The 25,158-nt window shown below is 47.1% G+C and overlaps 1 protein-coding gene across 1 annotated transcript in view; it reads right to left on the reverse strand.

The window, feature by feature from the left end:
* WBP1L (WW domain binding protein 1 like) overlaps window positions 1-25,158 on the reverse strand; it is a 118,613-nt gene that overhangs the window by 15,285 nt on the left and 78,170 nt on the right. Inside the window, exon 2 of the mRNA XM_030202823.1 lies at window positions 19,788-19,890. Coding sequence (XP_030058683.1) covers window positions 19,788-19,890 — 103 coding nt within the window. The remainder of the gene's footprint in view (window positions 1-19,787; window positions 19,891-25,158) is intronic.

A 25,158-nucleotide genomic window follows, 5' to 3' on the forward strand; every position in this document is an offset into this window, starting at 1 on the left:
AGTACAACTGTTTCTTTGCCCTCTCCCACTTTACCCTGACAAAACAGAAAATATCAGCATTAAAGGCACAGAGCTTCTGTTTAAGCCATGCCACTCCCGCTGTGTTGGGGAGGTATTTTTCCTCTAGAGGACACAGTGGATCTGGCAGGTGGGTAAGAAACCTGTACTGTGCAGTTGGGGCACTTAAAGTGGCTCCGAGTACCTCTCCTCTTTTCTCCTGAGTTCCCTTTCCCACAAATCCTCATTCTCCTGTTTTGCAATCCTTTCAGTGTCTCATCCCCCTTTGCTATCTCTTCCCTGTATATTTCTTCCTTCCCCCTCCAGACTTCCCTCTTTTTCCTTCCCTCTGTCTCTTTCTAACGCTAGGGTTGCCAACTTTTTCATACAGGAAAAACAGCCACCTACTGCTGTCCATACCCTACCCTATCCCATCCCACCCAATAACTGCAGTGACAGAGCAGTGCAGGCTTTGTTGCTTGCAGGTCACATTGAAGTAAATGAGCGAGAGTGAGTGTGTGTGTGTGCGAGAGAGAGAGAGAGAGAGAGAGAGAGAGAGAGAGAGAGAGAGAGAGAGAGAGAGAGAGAGAGAGAGAGAGAGAGAGAGACATTTTCGAACAGAGACGCCCCATCTCTACAGGCGCCCATCTCCGAGGACGTCCCCGCGAAGGGGCGGGGCATCCCATATTATCGAAACAAGATGGGCATCCATCTTTCGTTTCGATAATATGGTCGGGGACGCCCAAATCTCAACATTTAGGTCGACCTAAGAGATGGTCGCCCTTAGAGATAGATGACCTCGGTTTTTGCCGATAATGGAAACCAAGGACACCCATCTCAAAAACAACCAAATCCAAGCCCTTTGGGTTGTGGGAGGCGCCAGCATTCGTAGTGCACTGGTCCCCCTCACATGCCAGGACACCAACTGGGCACCCTAGGGGGCACTGCAGTGGACTTCACAAATTGCTCCCAGGTGCATAGCTCCCTTACCTTCGGTGCTGAGCCCCCCAACCCCCTCCCCCCAAAACCCACTCCCCACAACTGTACACAACTACCATAGCCCTAAGGGGTGAAGGGGAGCACCTAGATGTGGGTACAGTGGGTTTCAGGTGGGTTTTGGAGGGCTCACATTTATCACCACAAGTGTAACAGGTAGGGGGGGATGGGCCTTGGTCCGTCTGCCTGAAGTGCACTGCACCCACTAAAAACTGCTCCAGGGACCTGCATACTGCTGTGATGGAGCTGGGTATGACATTTGAGGCTGGCAAAAAAATTTTTTTAATTTTTTTGTTTTAGGGTGGGAGGGGGTTGGTGACCACTGGGGGAGTAAGGGGAGGTCATCCCCGATTTCCTCCGGTGGTCATATGGTCAGTTCGGGCACCTTTGAGGCTTGGTCGTGAAAAAAAATTGGACCAAGTCGGCCAAATGCTCGTCAGGGACGTCCTTCTTTTTTCCATTATCGGCCGAGGACGCCCATCTCTTAACCACACCCCCGTCCCGCCTTCGGTACACTGCCAACACGTCCCCCGTGAACTTTGGTCATCCCCACGACGGAAAGCAGTTGAGGACACCCAAAATTGGTTTTCCATTATGCCGATTTGGGCGACCCTGAGAGAAGGACGCCCATCTCCCGATTTATGTCAGAAGATGGGCGTCCTTCTCTTTCGATTATGCCGCTGAGAGTGTGTGTGTGTGTGGGGGGGGGGGGGGGGGGGGGGGCAAGTACAAGAGATTGTACCTTTCAGCTCCTGTTTAGCCATAGTCCATTTCTTAATCCCCCATACACACAATGCTCACCATACAGTGTTAAATCCAAGCATATATTCTGTGCTCACAAAACCACCACCCCCCCTCCCCCAGTAATGGGTGCAGAGCAAAGCTAGGACATTTCCCCACAGAACTTACCCTGCAAAAAAACAATAAATAAATACTTTTTTACTTATTCTGGTATCATCTCAGTACCAGCAACATAAAGCCTCAAAGTACCAGGCATATTGTGACATAATATAACCATCTAACAAAAAAACAAAACAAAAAAAATACCCCACGCAGGACCAAGAGCAAATCTAGCACACTATCACTAACTTCCAAATTCACAAAATGACAGTACCTAGGAAAAGGCAGCAACATAAATATTGCAGCAAGCCTAACATCAGTACATCAATTGGTAAAAAGGATAAACCGGATTACTAGAGATCACTACATAGAAAACCCATGCTAACTGAACACCCAGACCCAGTTACACCCAAACACAACTAGACCTTCACCAAATAAAAATTAAGAGCTCCTTTTGCAATTCTGCCACAGCGAATGCAATAAAGCCCATTCAATTCCTATGGGGTTTGTTGCATTTGCCGATCGGGAATCGCTAGTGTGGCTTTGTAAAAGAAGACCTAAGTGACCACAAACTAAAAATATGCAGACAAAAAATTAAAGATGACAGACACTTGCATACAACACTAAAGTAGAAATATTTTCCTCTATAATGTACAAAGATAGCAGATGTACATAGCAAAAACAGACATTCCATTTACAAAACTATTGTTTCTACCTTTGTCGTCTGGCCATTTTTTTTCTAGTTGTGATGGTATCAGGCTGCCCATCTTAACTGTTTCCAGGATCTCCTGTCCATTTGCAATTTCTTCTCACTCCTCCTGTTGTCACTTCCACCTCTACATCTGTCTCTAACACTGATCTCTTCCTTCCAGCTTTCTTCCATTTATTTTTCCGCTTACTTATCCAGATTTCACTCCTTAAATCTCAGCTTTCTCTCCCATTCCCTACCCCTCTCTTTTCTTAGCCTTTCACTTTAACCTTTTGCTCCCTTCCTCCCTATCTAGAATCCTGCCCCATCCAGTATATTCTTATTCCCTCCCCCCCATGTCCAGGAGTAGCCTAATAGTGTAGTGGGTTTTGATCCTGGCAACCTGGCTTTGATTCCCACTGCAAGTTCCTTGTGACCTTGGGCAAGTCACTTAACCCTCCATTGCCCCAGGTACAAAAACTTCAACTGTGAGCCCTCTAGGGACAGAAAAAGTACCTGCATATGTGTACAGTGTTGTGTACATCTAGTAGCGCTACAGAAATTAGTAGTAGTAGAAGCTCTTATTCTCCTCCTCTAATGTTCAGCATCTCCTTTGTCTCCCTATTTCTATATCCAGCATCTCTCCCCCTCTCTAGATCTTCTTCCTTTCTCCAATATCCAGAATCTCCCCTTTGTTTTCCTATTCCTCTTCCATGCCCAATGTTTATCCTCTGTCTCCCTATTCCCATTCTTCCAGGACCCCAGCTCTCTTCCATGCCCAATGTTTCTCCTCTGTCTCCCTATTCCCATTCTTCCAGGACCCCAGCATCCCTTCAACCTCTCCCTGGCTTGGTCCAGAATCTCTCACATGTTACAGCAGCATTGATATCCCCTTCCTCATTATCATCTGCTCACCCAGGACCTGTGGCAGAGCTATGACCAATGACTGAAAAAATGCCTAGCCTTGTCAAGTGTTAGCGCACTGAAGTCTCTGCTAGTCCTGCTACTCCAATGCAGACTTCCTGTTTAGGGAAGGGAGTGGGGGGGGGGGGGTGGAGGGAAGGACCAGCAGAGGCTTCGGTATGCTAAGACTTGACAAGGCCCAGTGTTTTTCAGTCACTGCCTCAGGTGTTGCCACAGGTCGTGGGTGGGTAAAGGGTGATACAGCTGCAACAGTGCAGCAGTCTGGTGAGTTGGCAGGTGGGAATGGGAGATGCTGAACTGAACTGCAAACCAGTAATTACATTAGCCCATTTTCCATCTTGCTTGCTGCCAGCCTCCCTTACCTAACACTTTTACAACCCAACCACCAACTTCACTGCAGGTCATTCTGAGGGAGGAAATACTAAGAAAGCGTGTTTTTGAAAATAGGGTGAAAGGCCTGTAGCTGTGTTTTTGAAAACAGGGTGAAAAATCTGTTTACAGTGATTTTCATTTTTGTAAAAACACAGGAATTTATCATTCAACAGAGGCTTAAGGTAGTATCAAAGAACCCTACTTATCTGCAATTGTTGTCCAAGGATAAGAACATAAGCATTGCCATACTGGGATAGACTGGAGGTCCATGTCCATCAACCCCAGTATCCTGTTTACAACAGTAGTCAATCCATGTCACAAGTACCTGGCAAGATCCCAGAACAGCAAAACAGATTTTATGCTGCTTATCCTAGAATATACAGTGGATTTTCCCAAGTCCATCTTAATAATGGCTTGTGAACTTTTCATTTGGGAAATTAGCCAAAACCTTTTTAAACCCTGCTATACTAACTGCTTTTACCACATTCTCTGGCAACAAATTCCAGAGTTTAATTACTCGTTGAGTGAAGAAATATTTTCTCTGATTGGTTTAGTAGCATCTTTGCATGCCCCCTAGTTCTAACTCTGTGTCATCAACAAATTCAACCATCTCCAGATCATCTAGAAACATGCTAACAAGCAGTGGTCCCAGCACAGCACCTGGGGAACCCCACCATCCTCCACCAAGAACACTACTATCCAACCCCACTCTCTGCAATCCACCCCCCAACCAGTCTCCAATCTACAACAGGACATTACCCTCTATCCCACGACCTCCCCTACCTCTCCAGAGATAGATGACCTCGGTTTTTGCCGATAATGGAAACCAAGGACACCCATCTCAAAAACAACCAAATCCAAGCCCTTTGGGTTGTGGGAGGCGCCAGCATTCGTAGTGCACTGGTCCCCCTCACATGCCAGGACACCAACTGGGCACCCTAGGGGGCACTGCAGTGGACTTCACAAATTGCTCCCAGGTGCATAGCTCCCTTACCTTCGGTGCTGAGCCCCCCAACCCCCTCCCCCCAAAACCCACTCCCCACAACTGTACACAACTACCATAGCCCTAAGGGGTGAAGGGGAGCACCTAGATGTGGGTACAGTGGGTTTCAGGTGGGTTTTGGAGGGCTCACATTTATCACCACAAGTGTAACAGGTAGGGGGGGATGGGCCTTGGTCCGTCTGCCTGAAGTGCACTGCACCCACTAAAAACTGCTCCAGGGACCTGCATACTGCTGTGATGGAGCTGGGTATGACATTTGAGGCTGGCAAAAAATATTTTTTAATTTTTTTGTTTTAGGGTGGGAGGGGGTTGGTGACCACTGGGGGAGTAAGGGGAGGTCATCCCCGATTTCCTCCGGTGGTCATATGGTCAGTTCGGGCACCTTTGAGGCTTGGTCGTGAAAAAAATTGGACCAAGTCGGCCAAATGCTCGTCAGGGACGTCCTTCTTTTTTCCATTATCGGCCGAGGACGCCCATCTCTTAACCACACCCCCGTCCCGCCTTCGGTACACTGCCAACACGTCCCCCGTGAACTTTGGTCATCCCCACGACGGAAAGCAGTTGAGGACACCCAAAATTGGTTTTCCATTATGCCGATTTGGGCGACCCTGAGAGAAGGACGCCCATCTCCCGATTTATGTCAGAAGATGGGCGTCCTTCTCTTTCGATTATGCCGCTGAGAGTGTGTGTGTGTGGGGGGGGGGGGGGGGGGGCAAGTACAAGAGATTGTACCTTTCAGCTCCTGTTTAGCCATAGTCCATTTCTTAATCCCCCATACACACAATGCTCACCATACAGTGTTAAATCCAAGCATATATTCTGTGCTCACAAAACCACCACCCCCCCTCCCCCAGTAATGGGTGCAGAGCAAAGCTAGGACATTTCCCCACAGAACTTACCCTGCAAAAAAACAATAAATAAATACTTTTTTACTTATTCTGGTATCATCTCAGTACCAGCAACATAAAGCCTCAAAGTACCAGGCATATTGTGACATAATATAACCATCTAACAAAAAAACAAAACAAAAAAAATACCCCACGCAGGACCAAGAGCAAATCTAGCACACTATCACTAACTTCCAAATTCACAAAATGACAGTACCTAGGAAAAAGGCAGCAACATAAATATTGCAGCAAGCCTAACATCAGTACATCAATTGGTAAAAAGGATAAACCGGATTACTAGAGATCACTACATAGAAAACCCATGCTAACTGAACACCCAGACCCAGTTACACCCAAACACAACTAGACCTTCACCAAATAAAAATTAAGAGCTCCTTTTGCAATTCTGCCACAGCGAATGCAATAAAGCCCATTCAATTCCTATGGGGTTTGTTGCATTTGCCGATCGGGAATCGCTAGTGTGGCTTTGTAAAAGAAGACCTAAGTGACCACAAACTAAAAATATGCAGACAAAAAATTAAAGATGACAGACACTTGCATACAACACTAAAGTAGAAATATTTTCCTCTATAATGTACAAAGATAGCAGATGTACATAGCAAAAACAGACATTCCATTTACAAAACTATTGTTTCTACCTTTGTCGTCTGGCCATTTTTTTTCTAGTTGTGATGGTATCAGGCTGCCCATCTTAACTGTTTCCAGGATCTCCTGTCCATTTGCAATTTCTTCTCACTCCTCCTGTTGTCACTTCCACCTCTACATCTGTCTCTAACACTGATCTCTTCCTTCCAGCTTTCTTCCATTTATTTTTCCGCTTACTTATCCAGATTTCACTCCTTAAATCTCAGCTTTCTCTCCCATTCCCTACCCCTCTCTTTTCTTAGCCTTTCACTTTAACCTTTTGCTCCCTTCCTCCCTATCTAGAATCCTGCCCCATCCAGTATATTCTTATTCCCTCCCCCCCATGTCCAGGAGTAGCCTAATAGTGTAGTGGGTTTTGATCCTGGCAACCTGGCTTTGATTCCCACTGCAAGTTCCTTGTGACCTTGGGCAAGTCACTTAACCCTCCATTGCCCCAGGTACAAAAACTTCAACTGTGAGCCCTCTAGGGACAGAAAAAGTACCTGCATATGTGTACAGTGTTGTGTACATCTAGTAGCGCTACAGAAATTAGTAGTAGTAGAAGCTCTTATTCTCCTCCTCTAATGTTCAGCATCTCCTTTGTCTCCCTATTTCTATATCCAGCATCTCTCCCCCTCTCTAGATCTTCTTCCTTTCTCCAATATCCAGAATCTCCCCTTTGTTTTCCTATTCCTCTTCCATGCCCAATGTTTATCCTCTGTCTCCCTATTCCCATTCTTCCAGGACCCCAGCTCTCTTCCATGCCCAATGTTTCTCCTCTGTCTCCCTATTCCCATTCTTCCAGGACCCCAGCATCCCTTCAACCTCTCCCTGGCTTGGTCCAGAATCTCTCACATGTTACAGCAGCATTGATATCCCCTTCCTCATTATCATCTGCTCACCCAGGACCTGTGGCAGAGCTATGACCAATGACTGAAAAAATGCCTAGCCTTGTCAAGTGTTAGCGCACTGAAGTCTCTGCTAGTCCTGCTACTCCAATGCAGACTTCCTGTTTAGGGAAGGGAGTGGGGGGGGGGGGGGGGGTGGAGGGAAGGACCAGCAGAGGCTTCGGTATGCTAAGACTTGACAAGGCCCAGTGTTTTTCAGTCACTGCCTCAGGTGTTGCCACAGGTCGTGGGTGGGTAAAGGGTGATACAGCTGCAACAGTGCAGCAGTCTGGTGAGTTGGCAGGTGGGAATGGGAGATGCTGAACTGAACTGCAAACCAGTAATTACATTAGCCCATTTTCCATCTTGCTTGCTGCCAGCCTCCCTTACCTAACACTTTTACAACCCAACCACCAACTTCACTGCAGGTCATTCTGAGGGAGGAAATACTAAGAAAGCGTGTTTTTGAAAATAGGGTGAAAGGCCTGTAGCTGTGTTTTTGAAAACAGGGTGAAAAATCTGTTTACAGTGATTTTCATTTTTGTAAAAACACAGGAATTTATCATTCAACAGAGGCTTAAGGTAGTATCAAAGAACCCTACTTATCTGCAATTGTTGTCCAAGGATAAGAACATAAGCATTGCCATACTGGGATAGACTGGAGGTCCATGTCCATCAACCCCAGTATCCTGTTTACAACAGTAGTCAATCCATGTCACAAGTACCTGGCAAGATCCCAGAACAGCAAAACAGATTTTATGCTGCTTATCCTAGAATATACAGTGGATTTTCCCAAGTCCATCTTAATAATGGCTTGTGAACTTTTCATTTGGGAAATTAGCCAAAACCTTTTTAAACCCTGCTATACTAACTGCTTTTACCACATTCTCTGGCAACAAATTCCAGAGTTTAATTACTCGTTGAGTGAAGAAATATTTTCTCTGATTGGTTTAGTAGCATCTTTGCATGCCCCCTAGTTCTAACTCTGTGTCATCAACAAATTCAACCATCTCCAGATCATCTAGAAACATGCTAACAAGCAGTGGTCCCAGCACAGCACCTGGGGAACCCCACCATCCTCCACCAAGAACACTACTATCCAACCCCACTCTCTGCAATCCACCCCCCAACCAGTCTCCAATCTACAACAGGACATTACCCTCTATCCCACGACCTCCCCTACCTCTCCAGAATTCTCTCATGAGGTACCCCGCCAAATGCCCCCTGAAAATCCAGACACGCACCGACCGGCTCACCTCCATCCATATACATATTCACCCCTTCAAAGAAATATAGTAGATTAAAGTCAAAAAGTTCTCTTTTTAATAAGCAAACAACATTGGCTCAACACTATCCTCAACCTCTCTCTGGTGAAATAAAAATAGAAGGGTCTACTTAACAAAAGATTGGTAAAACTCTGGGCAAACAAATTTAGCACAGATTTCTTTTAAATGCTAACACCATAAAATTAACTTACTGTGATATACGAATGACAAGCAAACCAAAGCCACCTTAAAAATATTTGCAGCAATGCTAAAAACTAGGCCAATAGTATGGGTTTTTACAGGTCTGTAGGCTGCAGGTGCTGGTCTGCAAGCTGCTATCATGCCTGGCCAGTACAGCCTGTGCCAGCATGGAATAAAGGGATAAGGAGCTCCAGACAAAAAAAAAAAGGAAGTTGTATTGCATGAAAAAGAAAACTAAATATTTAAATCCTATCCTGATTAAGATCTGGGGCACTGCTAGCTTTTTTGACAGTACAGATGCAGCCCTCCTTTACCTGCTCCAGTGAATCTGTAGTTGGTTGCTCAGCAGCTGTAACAGTGCCAAGCTGATTCTCTGGAAAGGGAGGCTATCCTTTGCCAGTGGGACTCACCTGCACTTGCTGCTGGGGCATGTCCTGTTGCTTCTACTGCCACAACCACTACCTCCCTCTGGAGTTTAGCCTTTTGCACTAGACAGCTAAGGGACATGCTACTACCAATGAAACCTCACTCGCCTCCAAGGTGAAGTAAAAATTTTGTATTAAGTGAAGACCTCACTTTTGAAATGCCACAATGAAATAGGTTCAGCTAATGCAGCCCCCTTGAGAGGGCATCACTCATCTTCCTTAAAAGGGCTCCCCAGCTCAGATTTGTTTCCCCAGTTGTTTATTAAACATCATTGGTTACCAGTGGAGCAAAGAATTATATACAAGGTTTTGGTTCTTACTTTCAGAGTAGAGAGCTGCACGGGAATGGGGTTTGTGGGAATCCTGCGGAACCCGCGGGATTCCGGCAGGGACGGAAGCAGTTCCTGTGGGGTTCCCGCGGGGACGGAAGCAGTTCCAGTGGGGTTCCCGCGGGGACGGAAGCAGTTCCAGTGGGGTTCCCGCGGGGACGGAAGCAGTTCCAGTGGGGTTCCCGCGGGGATGGAAGCAGTTCCAGTGGGGTTCCCGCGGGGACGGAAGCAGTTCTGCGGGGTTCCCGCGGGGAAGGAAGCAGTTCTGCGGGGTTCCCGCGGGGAAGGAAGCAGTTCTGCGGGGTTCCTGTGGAAGTGTAAGCTACACTTGCACCAGCCTCTCATCTACCGAGTACCAAGTTCTTTGAGTGCTGTCTCCTCCTCCTCGCTTTAACAGCACAAATGTGGAAAATTTTCCATTCAGGAGGTGGTAGAGATACAAATGATGATGGAATTCAAAAAGGCGTGGGATGAACGCAGAGGATCTCTAATTAGAAAATGGAAGTTATAAAAAAAACCTAACCTTAAATGGCTGCATGTGTGTGGATGTGTGAAGTAATGCTTAGATGGCGACTAGTTGTGATTAACTAGGGCCAATACTGGGCAGACTTATATGGTCTGTGTCTAATATATGGAATTCTGGTTTAGGATGGGCTGGAAAGGGCTTAGACAGCAACTTCAGTGGCTGGAACATGAGGACAGTTCTGGACAGATTTTTATGATCTGTGTCCCACAATGAGAAGACGCATAGACTGGAGTGGGCTTCAACGACAACTCCAGCAGTTGGAACATAAGGCTAGAGCTAGATAGACTTCTATGGTCTATGTTCCAGAAACACAAAAGAAAGACCATAATCAAGTATATAATATCACACTCACTGATTTAATCATGAATTGATAATGAGTGTGACTATTGGGCAGGCTGGATGGACCATTCTGGTTTTTATTTGCTGTCACTTACTATGTTACAATTAATCCTCTTTGCTCCTGGGCTAATGAGCAGACCTCAGCTCTGACACAGGCACGAGCATCAGATGTCACCTGACCTACTGGCGCGTGCATGTGGTGACCTCTCAGCACACAGTGCCAGTAAATCAGAGACAAATCTTACATGTGCGCACCAGAGTGTTCCAAGTTTCAGCTTCCATTCCTTCCTTGCCTACAGTGCTGTGGCTCAAATCCAGAGAGAGACTGAGGGAGCTGACTGGAATTTTCTTTTATGTACCATTAAATTCTTACAGTGATGGGTGGGGACGGGTTAAATTCTTACGGGGATGGGTGGGGACGGGCTAAATTCTTACGGGGATGGGTGGGGACTGGTTGGGATGGGGATGGGGATGGGTGGGGACGGGTTGGGATGGGGATGGGTAACATTCCAGTGGGGATGGGCAGGGATGGGTAAGATTTCTGTCCCCGTGCAACTCTCTATTTCAGAGCCCTTAGCACAGGTGTTCCAGAGTATTTATCAGGTTTAACCATTCCTTATTCCCAAATAGGGTGTTACACTCTTTGAACAATAACAATTATCACCTGGTACTTCCTGGGCCCAAGAACTCAACAGGCATTGTGCCTTTTATTTATTTATTTATTTTTTAGCTCTGTTTACCTGGAACAATCTCCCTCTTTCTATTCATAGTGAGTCAGCTTTTAAAAAATTTAAATTGGCTACAAAGTCTTTGCTATTTTGTCAAGCCTTTAGTAGGTATTATCTCACTTGATAGTCACAGGAAACAAAATTTTATTTAGTTTTTGTTGAGTGCATACCTTTCCTTTCTCTGTTTTACTACTACTACTACTATTTAGCATTTCTATAGCGCTACAAGGCATACGCAGCGCTGCACAAACATAGAAGAAAGACAGTCCCTGCTCAAAGAGCTTACAATCTAATAGACAAAAAATAAGTAAAGTAAGCAAATCAAATCAATTAATGTGAACGGGAAGGAAGAGAGGAGGGTAGGTGGAGGCGAGTGGTTACAAGTGGTTACGAGTCAAAAGCAATGTTAAAGAGGTGGGCTTTCAGTCTAGATTTAAAGGTGGCCAAGGACGGGGCAAGACGTAGGGGCTCAGGAAGTTTATTCCAGGCGTAGGATGCAGCGAGACAGAAGGCGCGAAGTCTGGAGTTGGCAGTAGTGGAGAAGGGAACAGATAAGAAGGATTTATCCATGGAGCGGAGTGCACGGGAAGGGGTGTAGGGAAGGACGAGTGTGGAGAGATACTGGGGAGCAGCAGAGTGAATACATTTATAGGTTAGTAGAAGAAGTTTGAACAGGATGCGAAAACGGATAGGGAGCCAGTGAAGGGTCTTGAGGAGAGGGGTAGTATGAGTAAAGCGACCCTGGCGGAAGATGAGACGGGCAGCAGAGTTTTGAACCGACTGGAGAGGGGAGAGGTGACTAAGTGGGAGGCCAGCAAGAAGCAGATTGCAGTAGTCTAGACGAGAGGTGACAAGGGTGTGGATGAGGGTTTTGGTAGAGTGCTCGGAAAGAAAGGGGCGGATTTTACAGATGTTGTAAAGAAAGAAACGACAGGTCTTGGCGGTCTGCTGGATATGAGCAGAGAAGGAGAGAGAAGAGTCAAAGATGACCCCAAGGTTTCGAGCTGAGGAGACAGGGAGAATGAGAGAGCCATCAACAGAAATAGAAAATAGTATGGTTGACTCTCTTTCCTATCATATTAGATGGAATCCTTTCTAATTTTTTTTTTAGATTGTACACTGCTCAGTTCTGCCAGTCAGCTTGGATGGTATAGTACATTTAAAAAAAATCTAAACTATGCTCTGGTAATATTTTTCATTTACTCATATGAAGAACCTTATAAACCAACTCGGTCTTCTGTAATTCAAAATAGTATGATTATTATGGAAAATGAAAATATTCTATTTTCTCATGGGCCATTGTAGTTAACATGCTGAACGCTAGAACAGCATCTTCAGTCTTTGACAACACATCTTCATGAGGTAAATATTTCCAGACTGCAACCCTGCATTAAGTTTATATATAGCCTGCCCACCTGCTTAGTATATCATATTCCCTAAGCCTTCACATTGGCTCTTCCTATTTGCAGCTTCCTGCTAACAATATTAGACTACATCACACATTATGAAATAGCTTATAATTAGCTCAGACCACGATCTTGAACCATACATTTCTAGAGCTTTCACTGTTCCTTATTCCCTAAATCAAGCCTCCTGTTATGCCTCTGAATCCTCATAGGAACCATTCCCACTATTTTGAGACAGAGTGGTGTTTTAGGAGGCATGCTCAGTCAAGTTCTTAAATTTTCTTCTGCTGAAAAAGAAAAAGCTACCTCTTGTCTCTACCTTTCAGTCTCCAAGAAATTAAATCCTACAACAGATACGAGAAGCTACAGTCAAAATTATACATTAAAAATAGTTATTAAAAAAATATAGTTTTCCGATGTTACATTTTTTTTAAAAAGCCTCATTACTTCCTCTCTTTGGTCCCATCCTTTTCCTCTAGCCAAACTCTCATTATCTTTTCCCCCTTTTCTACCCTGTGAGCCCACCTTCTCTCCCCTATAACCCACCACTCCAAGTTTTGACCTGCATCCCCCTGCCTAACCTCCTCGGCACCTGAGGCTTGGTGGGGCTGTTGGAAGAGAGTTAAAAATACAAGGTAGGCAATCACTACTACAGATGGCTGAGGTGGTGCTCTCTGGAACCACAGCGGGACACCCAATGGTAAGAGATTGGTGGATCCACAAGACCAGAAGGCAGCAGCAGACGTAGCAGTTTGGCTGCAGGTAAGCAATCATACAGATAGGATAAAACTCTGCAAATGTCCTGGTGACATCATTAAAGGCCTGAAATGTCCATCTTTGATGTAGAAGCCTCAGCATATCATTAAAAACTATGTTTCAAGCCTTCAATATTGTCACCAACAGGGCAGCTGCAGGGTTACAGTCTTCATTACTGAGGTAATACAAATTAATTAATATGGATCAAGTTGGGAAAACAGCTTGGTGGGAGGGTTTTGGCCTGTGAGCCATACAAGTTGCTCACTCCTGTCCTGGAGGCAGCTGATCCAGTCCCTGGTCAAGGATGGCACCTGTGACGAATGGAACAAGTTGGGAGAGTAACAGGCAGAGGGAAAACTCCAGATAGTTGCTGATGAAGATACATAGTACACAGTCCAATGGACAGAATGGTTCCAACTGAGTTGAAAGCCCCAAAAAAATGACAAAAATGCTTTATGCTCCCTCAACCTATTTTAAGGGTTACTAAAAGACCATCATATGATGAATCCTTGCCAATAATCAGAAATTGCAATTTAGCAAGGTGGTGCACCCTTCTGTAGGGAATTTGGTCCTACTCACCTGCAACAAAATGCTTGTTTAAAATTTTGCTGAATGGCCGTGTCGCCAATTTAAATATGACACACTAATAGAGGCATATTTTCAAAGCACTTAAGCCTTCCAAAGTTCCATAAAAACCTATGGAACTTTGGAAGGCTTAAGTGCTTTGAAAATATGCCTACATGTTATAAACAAGATTGAGCAACTACACAAAAATAGTATCAACCTTGGTCAAGCAAAAATACAGTGAACATTTAGTCATACCTGTTAATTTCCTTTTTTTTTTTTTAGTCTGGAAGCACCATCTTGAGTACTGCATTGTGCTCCCCACCTACCAGCTGATGGATGTAGAGAAACTGACTTCCCAGCAATGGTAGATACTTAATATACCACCTTTCATAGGGTAAATCAAAGTGGTGTACATCTCAGAGAGATCAGGAAAGGGAACTACAATCTGATGACAGGTCAGCAGAAAGATGGAAAACTAAGATGACAGCAGGAGGAGAGAGCTGCTGATGCCTACAGAGTAGTATTTACAGTGCTGCCTTTTCACACATGAGGTTGTAGCTCTTCGTGTCCTGGGAGTTAGGGTTATTATGGTATGGTAAGGTTCTGAGTGTGTTTGTGCTCAAGTTTCTGTATAGTGTAAATATGTCTTAACAAGGTGTTTGGATTTGAAAAAAAAATGCAGGTGACAGTGCTTTGATGGTGTAGTAATGTTTCAAGAATGGTGTGCAAGCTAACTAATATGGGTAGTAACGATGTACTTCTACTTTGTTACCATTGAAAGTACAACTGGTAGTACTTTTACTTGTAACGAGTTATAAGTAAAAAGCATTGCAAAAAAAAACTTAACATGTAACGAGTTACATTTATGCTGTACTTAGTAACATAGCAAACATTTGGAAAGTAGTTTAAAAAAAAAAGTATTTTTCATCCCTCTGCTTCTCCCCTCTACAGGCGAAAATTTCCAAGCAATGTCAGACGTGACATGCAGCTGATTGGGCCTGAACTTGTAGTCCCAAAAACAGCTGAGCTGGGACTGGAAGTTTGAGCCCAATCAGATGCAAGTCAGGGTCTGACATTGCTTGGAAAGCCTGTAGAGGGGAGAAGCAGAGGGATGAAAAATGCTTTTTTTTTTTTTTTTAACTACTTTCCAAATGTGTGCTTTGTTACTAAGTACAGCATAAATGTAACTCGTTACATGTTGGGTTTTTTTTTGCAATGCTTTTTACTTGTAACTCATTACAAGTACTACCAGTTGTACTTTCAACGGTAACAAAGTACAAGTACGTCGTTACTACCCATCTTAGCTTGCACACCATTCTTGAAACATTACTACACCATCAAAGCACTGTCACCCCTCCCATCCACCATGGCCCTGCGGCAGTTTGCTCCCTCTCTTCCGTTGCACCTCTGCCGGATTCGTGCTAATAAACTACCATGGGAGATGCATGGGACCAGGCTCTCTGCAGCACTGCTAGTGGTTTTTGGGCCAGGCCCACCTCCTCTGATGTAAACTTCCACGACTGGCACAGGAAGCACTAGATGTGCTGCAGAGAGCCAGGCCATGTGTCTCTCCCATGGTAGTTTATTAGCAGGGGCCCTGCGGAGGTGCACGAGAGGAGGGAGTGAGACTGTGCAGCAGGGCCACAATGGATGGGAGGGGGGGGGGGAGAGAGAGAGAGAGAGAGAGACATTATCGATGGATGGAGAAGGAAAGAAAGCGACAGAGAATGGGCAATACTAGATAAAAGGGTGGGGAGGTAGAGAGAAACAAGGCACGGCTGGATGGCAGGGGAGGGAGAGAGAAAAAAGTGACGAGAGATGGAGCGATACTGGATAAAGGGGGAAGAGACAGAGGCTAAGGGCTGGAGAGAGTGAGAGAAACTGGGCAAAACTGGATAGGTGGGGAGGAAGTAAAATGAGGCAAGACTGGATGGGGGGAGAGAGTGTGTGTGAAAGATGGGGCAATACTGGATAAAAGTGGGGGGGGGGGGGGGGGGGAGAGACAGGTTATGGCCTGGGGAAAGTGAGAGAAATTGGGCAAGACTGGGTAGGAAGGGGAATTGGAGTTAACTATTCAAAATGATTGGGGATGCTAAACTCTATAGACATTACCCCTCCCTGGACACAGTCAACTATTGGGGGGGGGGGGGGGGGTCTTCAAACATCTACAGTACAAGACAGCTGTATAACTGCAAGAAATCTGTCAATTCTCACTGCACACTTACCTAATAGCCAAATGAGCATATTTTCCTGTACATGGGTATGAATGATTTTAGTCATCTATACTCTAACTATATATCTAAACTATTATATAAGTACATAAGTATTGCCATACTGGGAAAGACCAAAGGTCCATCAAGCCCAGCATCCTGTTTCCAACAGTGGCCAATCCAGGTCACAAATACCTGGCAAGATCCCAAAAAAGTACATTCTATACTGCTTATCCCAGAAATAGTGGATTTTCACCGTCCATTTAATAATGGTCTATGGACGTTTTCTTTAGGAAGCTGTCCATACCTTTTTTAAACTCAGCTAAGCTAACCGCCTAACAGCCCCTCGCTATGCAAAAGTGATGGAAGTGGCTGAGAATTCCCCAGTGCACAGTAGCACGACTTCTGAAGGATAGGAGAACTACAGGTAGGCATGGGAACAACCCAAAAGGCCATCACTGAGCTTCTTGAGATCAGGGATCCCAGGCCCATGTCTCTCTGAATTATTACATGTAGTATAGAAAAAAAAAAAGCCCTTATACTCCTAATGCAGAAAAATAATGGTGGTCAATTTGTTGCATCATGACTAAAATGTCCCTTTCCTATCTGTGAGTAGGAATGCAGAAATTAAATAAATAAAAAGGTCACCAATCCCTCCAATCCCCTTCTCCAGAACACCCCCAGGCTTTCATGGTTTAAGTTTAGCACAGATATAGTACTGATAAAACCACAAACTATAGATGCCCTCTCAACATTGCACAACACTACTGTAACTCCACCAAAATGCAAATTGTAAGCCATTTTGAACCGAAACTTGTTTTTGGATAATAGTGGGATACAAGAATGCACAAATAAATAAAACTGGCTATTAAAAGCAGCATTTCAACTTGACCAATTCAACTTTTTTGACTTTTAAACTGTCTTTACACTCTGCTCCCACCAGTGTACAGCAACAAATATGAGATTATATATCTGAACTAAGAAAATCATTTCCAGTGTAAGTTCAGCCAAACTACTCATCAACTGTGAACTCTTGCTGAGCTTCAGAGAATTGTAGTGGGACTGTGCAGTTTTTACTCCTGGGGAAATTCTGCACAACTGTGCATTGTAGAATTGGTGCAGAATTCCCTGGGGTGCAGAATGGAAGAGCTGGCACTGAAATTCAGCTGGTGCAATGATCTCCTTGCACCACACAGCTCTGGCAGATTCTGTCAGTGCAGTGCTGAAGTCCTGTGCTTTCTCTCCAGACTTTTAAAACAGCATAGAATTTCAGGTATCCTGCTATCTTCGGCAGCAAGATAGACACCACCTTAATAGGGTGCACACTTAAGTGCACCTACAGCAAAAGATAATGCAAGGATGGCTGGAGAGAACATCTCCCACTTCCTTGTCTGGCCATACCATCCTGCACAAGTGCGTGTGAGCATTGAGACAGAGGGAGACGAAGAGGAGGCGCAGACCGAAGTCGTTGGAGGTCTGCGTACCACGGATGGCGAGGCCAATCCAGCGCCACTAGGACTACTGGACCCCCCTGTGAGCCTCGATCCTTTGTAAAAGGCGACCCAAGAGGGGCCAGGGAGGAAACGAGTACAGAAGACCGGGAGGCCACTGTTGTAAGAGGGCATCTATCTCCGCCGCTGCGGAGTCTTTCCGACGAATGAAAAAGCGGGGCACCTTTGCATTGAGACCGGAGGCAAAAAGATCCAGAACCGGAATTCCCCACTGTTCCATTATCAATTGAAACACCAGAGTGCTGAGAGCAGGGGCGTAGCCAGACCTCGCCGGGAGGGGGGGGCCAGAGCCCGAGGTGGGTGGCACTTTTTAGCCGCCTCCCCCTGCCGCCTGCTATTGACCCCACCCCCTGCCGCCACCACCGCCGACCCTCCCTGCCGCATTTCCAAGTTAATTTTTCTGACCAGGTTGGTTCCGGTCTGTATTTTCCATTTCCTTGTGTGATTCTTGCAGCATCTCCTTTACATTTCTTCTCTCTCCCCATAATCTTTCTTTCCTTCTCTATATCTAACATTGATCTTCTCATCTTTCCAGTCTCCATTTCTCCTTGCCTATTCCTAGTTAACAGTGTAGGCTCATCTTCGCCTTCTTTCATCCTCCAGTACTTAGAAAGATGGTAAGTAGGTGAAAAGTGGGAGACTTATCTCCCACAAGCCATCTACTTTTCTCTCTCATTCCCTCACTAGCCCCAGCTCCTTCCCTGTAACTCAACCCTTCTTCCTAGGCTATCTTTGTTATCCCCTACCCAGTTTCCAATTCCTCCTCAATTTATCTCTATTTTTATATTCTCCCTGCCTTTCCATAGTCCCATCTCTTTATACTGCTTCCTAGGCCCCCTAACCCTTTATACCATCTCTCCACTTCTTCACCCTTTGTTCCACTCACTACAGGCTCATGCTTCTCCCCAGCCCCCTTCTCCCACCCCTAACATCTTTCAGTCAGTTGCCTTCTTCTATCTCTATCATCAGACCCTCTCCCATCCTTTTATCTAGCACCACCCCTCCTCCCCAACATGGTGCAGCATCTCTCACTTTCCCCTCCACCATCTCTCCCCTCTTCCCCCATCCTCTTATCAAGCATCCTTTCTTCTTTGAACTTCCCCCAGATGGCCCAGTGAGTATCTTTCCTCGCTTTCTCCCTTCCCCTTATGGTCCAGCATCTCCCCTTCATAACTCCCGTGTGCTGCCCTTTTGCGGCTCCTTAATTTCTACTGCAATAGCATCATACCAAAGAAGAGCAGCACTGCAAGCATCACGCTCAAGTGCGAGGAAAGTCACTACAGGTCCTGCTCCCTGAAACACACTTCATGTTGCCATGTGGGGGGGGGGGGGGGGGGGGGGACACCCAACAAAACTTTCAGCACATTTGAGTGCGAAGCTTCATGGTCCTGCTCTTTATGGTACCAATGCTGCTGCAATAGAAATTAAGGAGATGCGAAAGGAATATTTGAGTAGAAAGGGAAGTCCACAGAGCTATTATGAAGGGGAGATGCAGGACCATATGGGGGAGGGAGAAGAAGAAAGATGAGCAGAATTGTAAGCAGACTCCCAAGCAGGAGTTTAAGCTGTCCCAGTGGGAGAGAAGGAGATAACCTGTCAAAGTGGGAGACTTAGCAGGTCTGCGGAAGGTCAGAGGACTATAGTGTGTGGGGCATGGATGTAGAACCACGAAGGCGTGGAGGGAAGGGAGAGAAGGCACAGATATCAGACTGGGGGGGGGGTGGGGGGGGGGGGAGAGAGCTACAGGGCCATGCCATGGTGCCAGAGGCAGGAGGACACCAGACAGACAATCTCACACAAAGCCTGAGCACTCAACGGGGGGGGGGGGGGGGGGGGCCAATATTAGGGATGCCCCCCCCCCCCATAGCTTCATTCCTGGTTTACTGCACCTTAAACCTGTGTAGTGTGTGATGCTGGCAAGAAAGTACCAATCCCAATGAAGAGGAGCAACGCAGCACCACACAATTTAAGCTATAGCATCTCTAAGCAACTTTCAACTGTTCCATCCAAATTTTCAGAACAATCTGCTCACTGGTTATCTGTTGAAATATGGTCACCAACAAAGAAGCATGATGTTCTCATTAGTCATTCATTTACAAAATGACAAAGAATACCTAAACAGGAAATATAAACACACTTCTCTAAAGGAGTCAGGAAAAATCATCAGGAGGTCTGAAATGGTGCAAGATCATACAAAATCATTAAACTACACACAAAAAGCAGCAAGCCAGAAAATTCATTAAAACAGATTAGGAACAAAAATAAAGAAAGAAAGAAAAACTTACACCAAAGTTCATAGTAATAATTGCAGCATTGAGACGGCCCACAGCAGTGTCCGGTTTCACATATATAGCTTTGATTGTTGACACCAATGCAGATTTCCTTATCCTGAAAAATAAAAGGACATTATAGGAATTTCATAAAATCTGAAACAGAAATATGATGGTAGATAAAGACTAAGGCCTGCCTAGTCTGCCTAAATTCATTCCCAGTACAATAATCATAGACCACAGCTGATGTCTTTTCCTTCAAAATCCAGGATCCTCTGTTCATATCCCATGGTGTATTTTTTTTTTAATTCTGATATTTTTGTATCCACCTCCCCTCCCTTCCATGCATCTACCACTTTTTCCCATTAAGCAATACTTTATGATGTAACTCCTGAATGTACCCCAGGGTTACCCAAACTTTTCACGAGAAGGACCATACATAGTTTAGTATATCACCTTTTGTACAAAGGGGTTTACAATCATAGGACAATTGAAATCAACAAAAGGGCTGATGGGGGGAAGGAGGGAATCCTTCTTTGAACTTGCTGAGTTTGCTGCCATGCTGTATTACCATCATTGTCTTTGGCTGGTGGAGACTGGAAACCCTGCCAGCTTTGCTGCTACCATGAAAGATTAAAAAAAAAAAAAAGGAAAAACTACTATAAGTCAGATTCAGCTGTAGGCAGGAACATATAGGGGGCTGGAAAAAAGCTCTGTGGGCTGTTTGAACACCTCTGATTCCCCTTTGAGCTTCATACCATGCGAACTCTGTTCTGGAATGCCCTTTCCACTTGATTAATACTATAATATTACACAATCTTATTATCTGTGTTTAAGCTCATACCTTTTCATAGGTAGCTCAAGGTGCGAGTTACAAAGTGAATGATACATACCTGTAGCAGGTGTTCTCCGAGAACAGCAGGCTGATTGTTCTCACGACTGGGTGACGTCCGCGTCAGCCCCCCACCAACCGGAAGAAGCTTCGCGGGCGGTCCGCACGCAGGGCACGCCCACCGCGCATGCGCGGCCGTCTTCCCGCCCGTGCGCGACCGCTCCCGCCAGTTGAATGACAAACAAAATTATGAAACGCAACTCCAAAGGGGAGGAGGGAGGGTAGGCGAGAACAATCAGCCTGCTGTCCTCGGAGAACACCTGCTACAGGTATGTATCATTCACTTTCTCCGAGGACAAACAGGCTGCTTGTTCTCACGACTGGGGTATCCCTAGCTCTCAGGCTCACTCAAAACAAGAACCCAGGTCAATGGAACCTCGCAACGGCGAGGATATAACAGAAATTGACCTACGAAGAACAACTAACTGAGAGTGCAGCCTGACCAGAATAAATTCGGGTCCTGGAGGGTGGAGTTGGATTTACACCCCAAACAGATTCTGCAGCACCGACTGCCCGAACCGACTGTCGCGTCGGGTATCCTGCTGGAGGCAGTAATGTGATGTGAATGTGTGGACAGATGACCATGTCGCAGCCTTGCAAATCTCTTCAATAGTGGCTGACTTCAAGTGGGCCACTGACGCTGCAATGGCTCTAACACTATGAGCCGTGACATGACCCTCAAGAGCCAGCCCAGCCTGGGCGTAAGTGAAGGAAATGCAATCTGCTAGCCAATTGGAGATGGTGCGTTTCCCGACAGCGACCCCTAGCCTGTTAGGGTCGAAAGAAACAAACAATTGGGCGGACTTGTCTGTGGGGCTGTGTCCGCTCCAAGTAGAAGGCCAATGCTCTCTTGCAGTCCAATGTGTGCAACTGACGTTCAGCAGGGCGGGTATGCGGCCTGGGGAAGAATGTTGGCAAGACAATTGACTGGTTAAGATGGAACTCCGACACCACCTTCGGCAGGAACTTTGGGTGGGTGCGGAGCACTACTCTGTTGTGATGAAATTTGGTATATGGAGCATGAGCTACTAGGGCTTGAAGCTCACTGACCCTACGAGCTGAAGTAACTGCCACCAAGAAAATGACCTTCCAGGTCAAGTACTTCAGATGGCAGGTATTCAGTGGCTCAAAAGGAGGTTTCATCAGCTGGGTGAGGACGACGTTGAGATCCCATGACACTGTAGGAGGCTTGATAGGGGGCTTTGACAAAAGCAAGCCTCTCATGAATCGAACGACTAAAGGCTCTCCAGAGATGGCTTTACCTTCCACACGATAATGGTAAGCACTAATCGCACTAAGGTGATTCCTTACTGAGTTGGTCTTGAGACCAGACTCTGACAAGTGCAGAAGGTATTCAAGCAGGTTCTGTGCAGGGCAAGAACGAGGTTCTAGGGCCTTGCTCTCACACCAAACGACAAACCTCCTCCACTTGAAAAAGTAACTCTTTTTAGTGGAATCCTTCCTAGAGGCAAGCAAGACACGGGAGACACCCTCAGACAGACCCAACGCAGTGAAGTCTACGCCCTCAACATCCAGGCCGTGAGAGCCAGGGACTGAAGGTTGGGATGCAGCAACGCTCCGTCGTTCTGCGAAATGAGAGTCGGAAAACACTCCAATCTCCACGGTTCTTCTGAGGACAACTCCAGAAGAAGAGGGAACCAGATCTGACGGGGCCAAAAGGGCGCTATCAGAATCATGGTGCCGTGGTCTTGCTTGAGCTTCAGTAAGGTCTTCCCCACCAAAGGTATGGGAGGATAAGCATACAGGAGGCCGGTTCCCCAATGGAGGAGAAAGGCATCCGACGCTAGCCTGCCGTGTGCCTGTAGTCTGGAACAGAACAGAGGCAGCTTGTGGTTGGTCTGAGAGGCGAAAAGGTCCACCGAGGGGGTGCCCCACTCTCGGAAGATCTTGCGTACCACTCTGGAATGAAGCGACCACTCGTGCGGTTGCATGACTCTGCTCAGTCTGTCGGCCAGACTGTTGTTTACGCCTGCCAGGTATGTGGCTTGGAGAAGCATGCCGAACCGGCCGGCCCAGCGCCACATCCCGACGGCTTCCTGATACAAGGGGCGAGATCCGGTGCCCACCTGCTTGTTGGTGTAATACATTGCAACCTGATCGTCTGTCCGAATTTGAATAATTTGGTAGGACAGCCGATCTCTGAAAGCCTTCAGTGCGTTCCAGATCGCTCGGAGCTCCAGGAGGTTGATCTGCAGATCCTTTTCCTGGAGGGACCACAGACCCTGGGTGTATAGCCCATCGACATGAGCTCCCCACCCCAGGCGAGATGCATCCGTCGTCAGCACTTTCGTGGGCTGCGGAATTTGGAATGGACGTCCCAGAGTCAAATTGGTCCGAATGGTCCACCAGAGCAGTGAAGTGCGGCAACTGGTGGAGAGCCGGATGACATCTTCTAGATTCCCGGTGGCTTGGAACCACTGGGAAGCTAGGGTCCATTGAGCAGATCTCATGTGAAGACGAGCCATGGGAGTCACATGAACTGTGGAGGCCATATGACCCAGAAGTCTCAACATCTGCCGAGCTGTGACCTGCTGAGACGCTCTGGTCCGCGAAGCCAGGGACAGGAGGTTGTTGGCCCTCGCTTCGGGAAGGAAGGCCTGAGCTGTCTGGGTATTCAGCAGAGCTCCTATGAATTCCAGAGACTGGGTTGGCTGGAGATGGGACTTTGGGTAATTTATCACAAACCCCAGCAGCTCCAGAAGTTGAATAGTGCACTGCATGGACCGGAGGGCTCCTGCCTCCGAGGTGTTCTTGACCAGCCAATCGTCGAGATATGGGAACACGTGCACTCCCAGCTTGCGTAGATACGCCGCAACCACCACGAGGCACTTTGTAAACACTCGTGGGGCAGAGGCGAGCCCAAAGGGCAGCACACAATACTGAAAGTGCCGTGTGCCCAGGCGGAATCGGAGATACTGTCTGTGAGCTGGCAGTATCGGGATGTGAGTGTATGCATCCTTTAAATCCAGGGAACATAGCCAATCGTTTTTCTGAATCATTGGCAGAAGGGTGCCCAAGGAAAGCATCCTGAACTTTTCTTTGACCAGGAATTTGTTCAGGCCTCTCAGGTCTAGGATGGGACGCATCCCCCCTGTTTTCTTTTCCACAAGGAAGTACCTGGAATAGAATCCCTGCCCTTCCTGCCCGGGTGGTAAGGGCTCGACCGCATTGGCGCTGAGAAGGGCGGAGAGTTCCTCTGCAAGTACCTGCTTGTGATGGGAGCTGAAGGATTGAGCTCCCGGAGGACAATCTGGTGGCAGGGAGGCCAAATTCAGGGCGTATCCGCACCGCACTATTTGGAGAACCCACTGGTCGGAGGTTATGAGAGGCCACCTTTGGTGAAAAAATTTTAACCTCCCTCCGACCGGCAGATCGTCCGGTACGGACACTTTGAGGGCGGCTATGTTCCCGTGGATCCAGTCAAAAGCCCGTCCCCGGCTTTTGCTGTGGAGGCGCAGGGGGCTGCTTAGGCGCACGCTGTTGACGAGAACGAGCGCGCTGGGGCTGTCCCTGTGCCTGACAAGGCCTTCGGGCCGGCTGGGTGTACCTACGCTTTGCAAAAGAATAGGGTGCAGCCTGCCGGGCCCGGGAAAAACGTCCACCTGCTGAGGTGGATGCTGAAGGCGCCCGGTGGGAGAGCTTGTCGAGGGCGGTTTCCCGCTGATGCAGTTGGTCCACCAGCTGCTCGACCTTCTCACCAAAAATGTTATCCCCCCGGCAAGGGACGTCAGCCAGTCTCTGCTGGGTGCGGTTGTCCAGGTCAGAGGCACGCAGCCATGAGAGCCTGCGCATCACTATACCTTGGGCCGCAGCACGAGATGCCACGTCACAGGGGTCATAGATACCCCTGGACAGGAACTTTCTGCACGCCTTCAGCTGCCTGACCACCTCCTGATAAGGCCTGGACTGCTCCGGCGGGAGCTTATCGACCAGGTCCGCCAGTTGCTTTACATTGTTCCGCATGTGGATGCTCGTTTAGAGCTGGTATGACTGGATGCGGGTCACGAACATGGAGGATTGGTAGGCCTTCCTCCCGAACGAGTCCAGAGTGCGAGACTCCCGCCCCGGGGGCGCCGAGGCGGTATCCCTCGAACTCCGTGCCCTCTTGAGAGCAGAATCCACGACCGCCGAGTCATGGGGCAATTGGGGCTGCATTAACTCTGGGTCAGAGTGGATTCTGTACTGGGATTCCGTTTTCTTGGGGATGATGGGATTAGATAGCGGTCTCATCCAGTTCCGAAGCAGTGTCTCTTTGAGGACATTGTGCAACGGCACCGTGGAGGACTCTCTAGGTGGTGATGGATAGTCGAGGACCTCGAGCATCTCAGCCCTCGGCTCATCCACAGAGACCACGGGGAAGGGAATGCAGATAGACATATCCCTAACAAAAGAGGCAAAGGAGAGGCTCTCCGGGGGTGAGAGTTTCCTCTCCGGTGAAGGCGTGGGGTCAGAGGGGAGGCCCGCAGACTCCTC

The sequence above is a fragment of the Microcaecilia unicolor genome, chromosome 5 (assembly GCF_901765095.1).
Source record: "Microcaecilia unicolor chromosome 5, aMicUni1.1, whole genome shotgun sequence".
In the NCBI taxonomy this organism is placed as follows: Eukaryota; Metazoa; Chordata; class Amphibia; order Gymnophiona; family Siphonopidae; genus Microcaecilia; species Microcaecilia unicolor.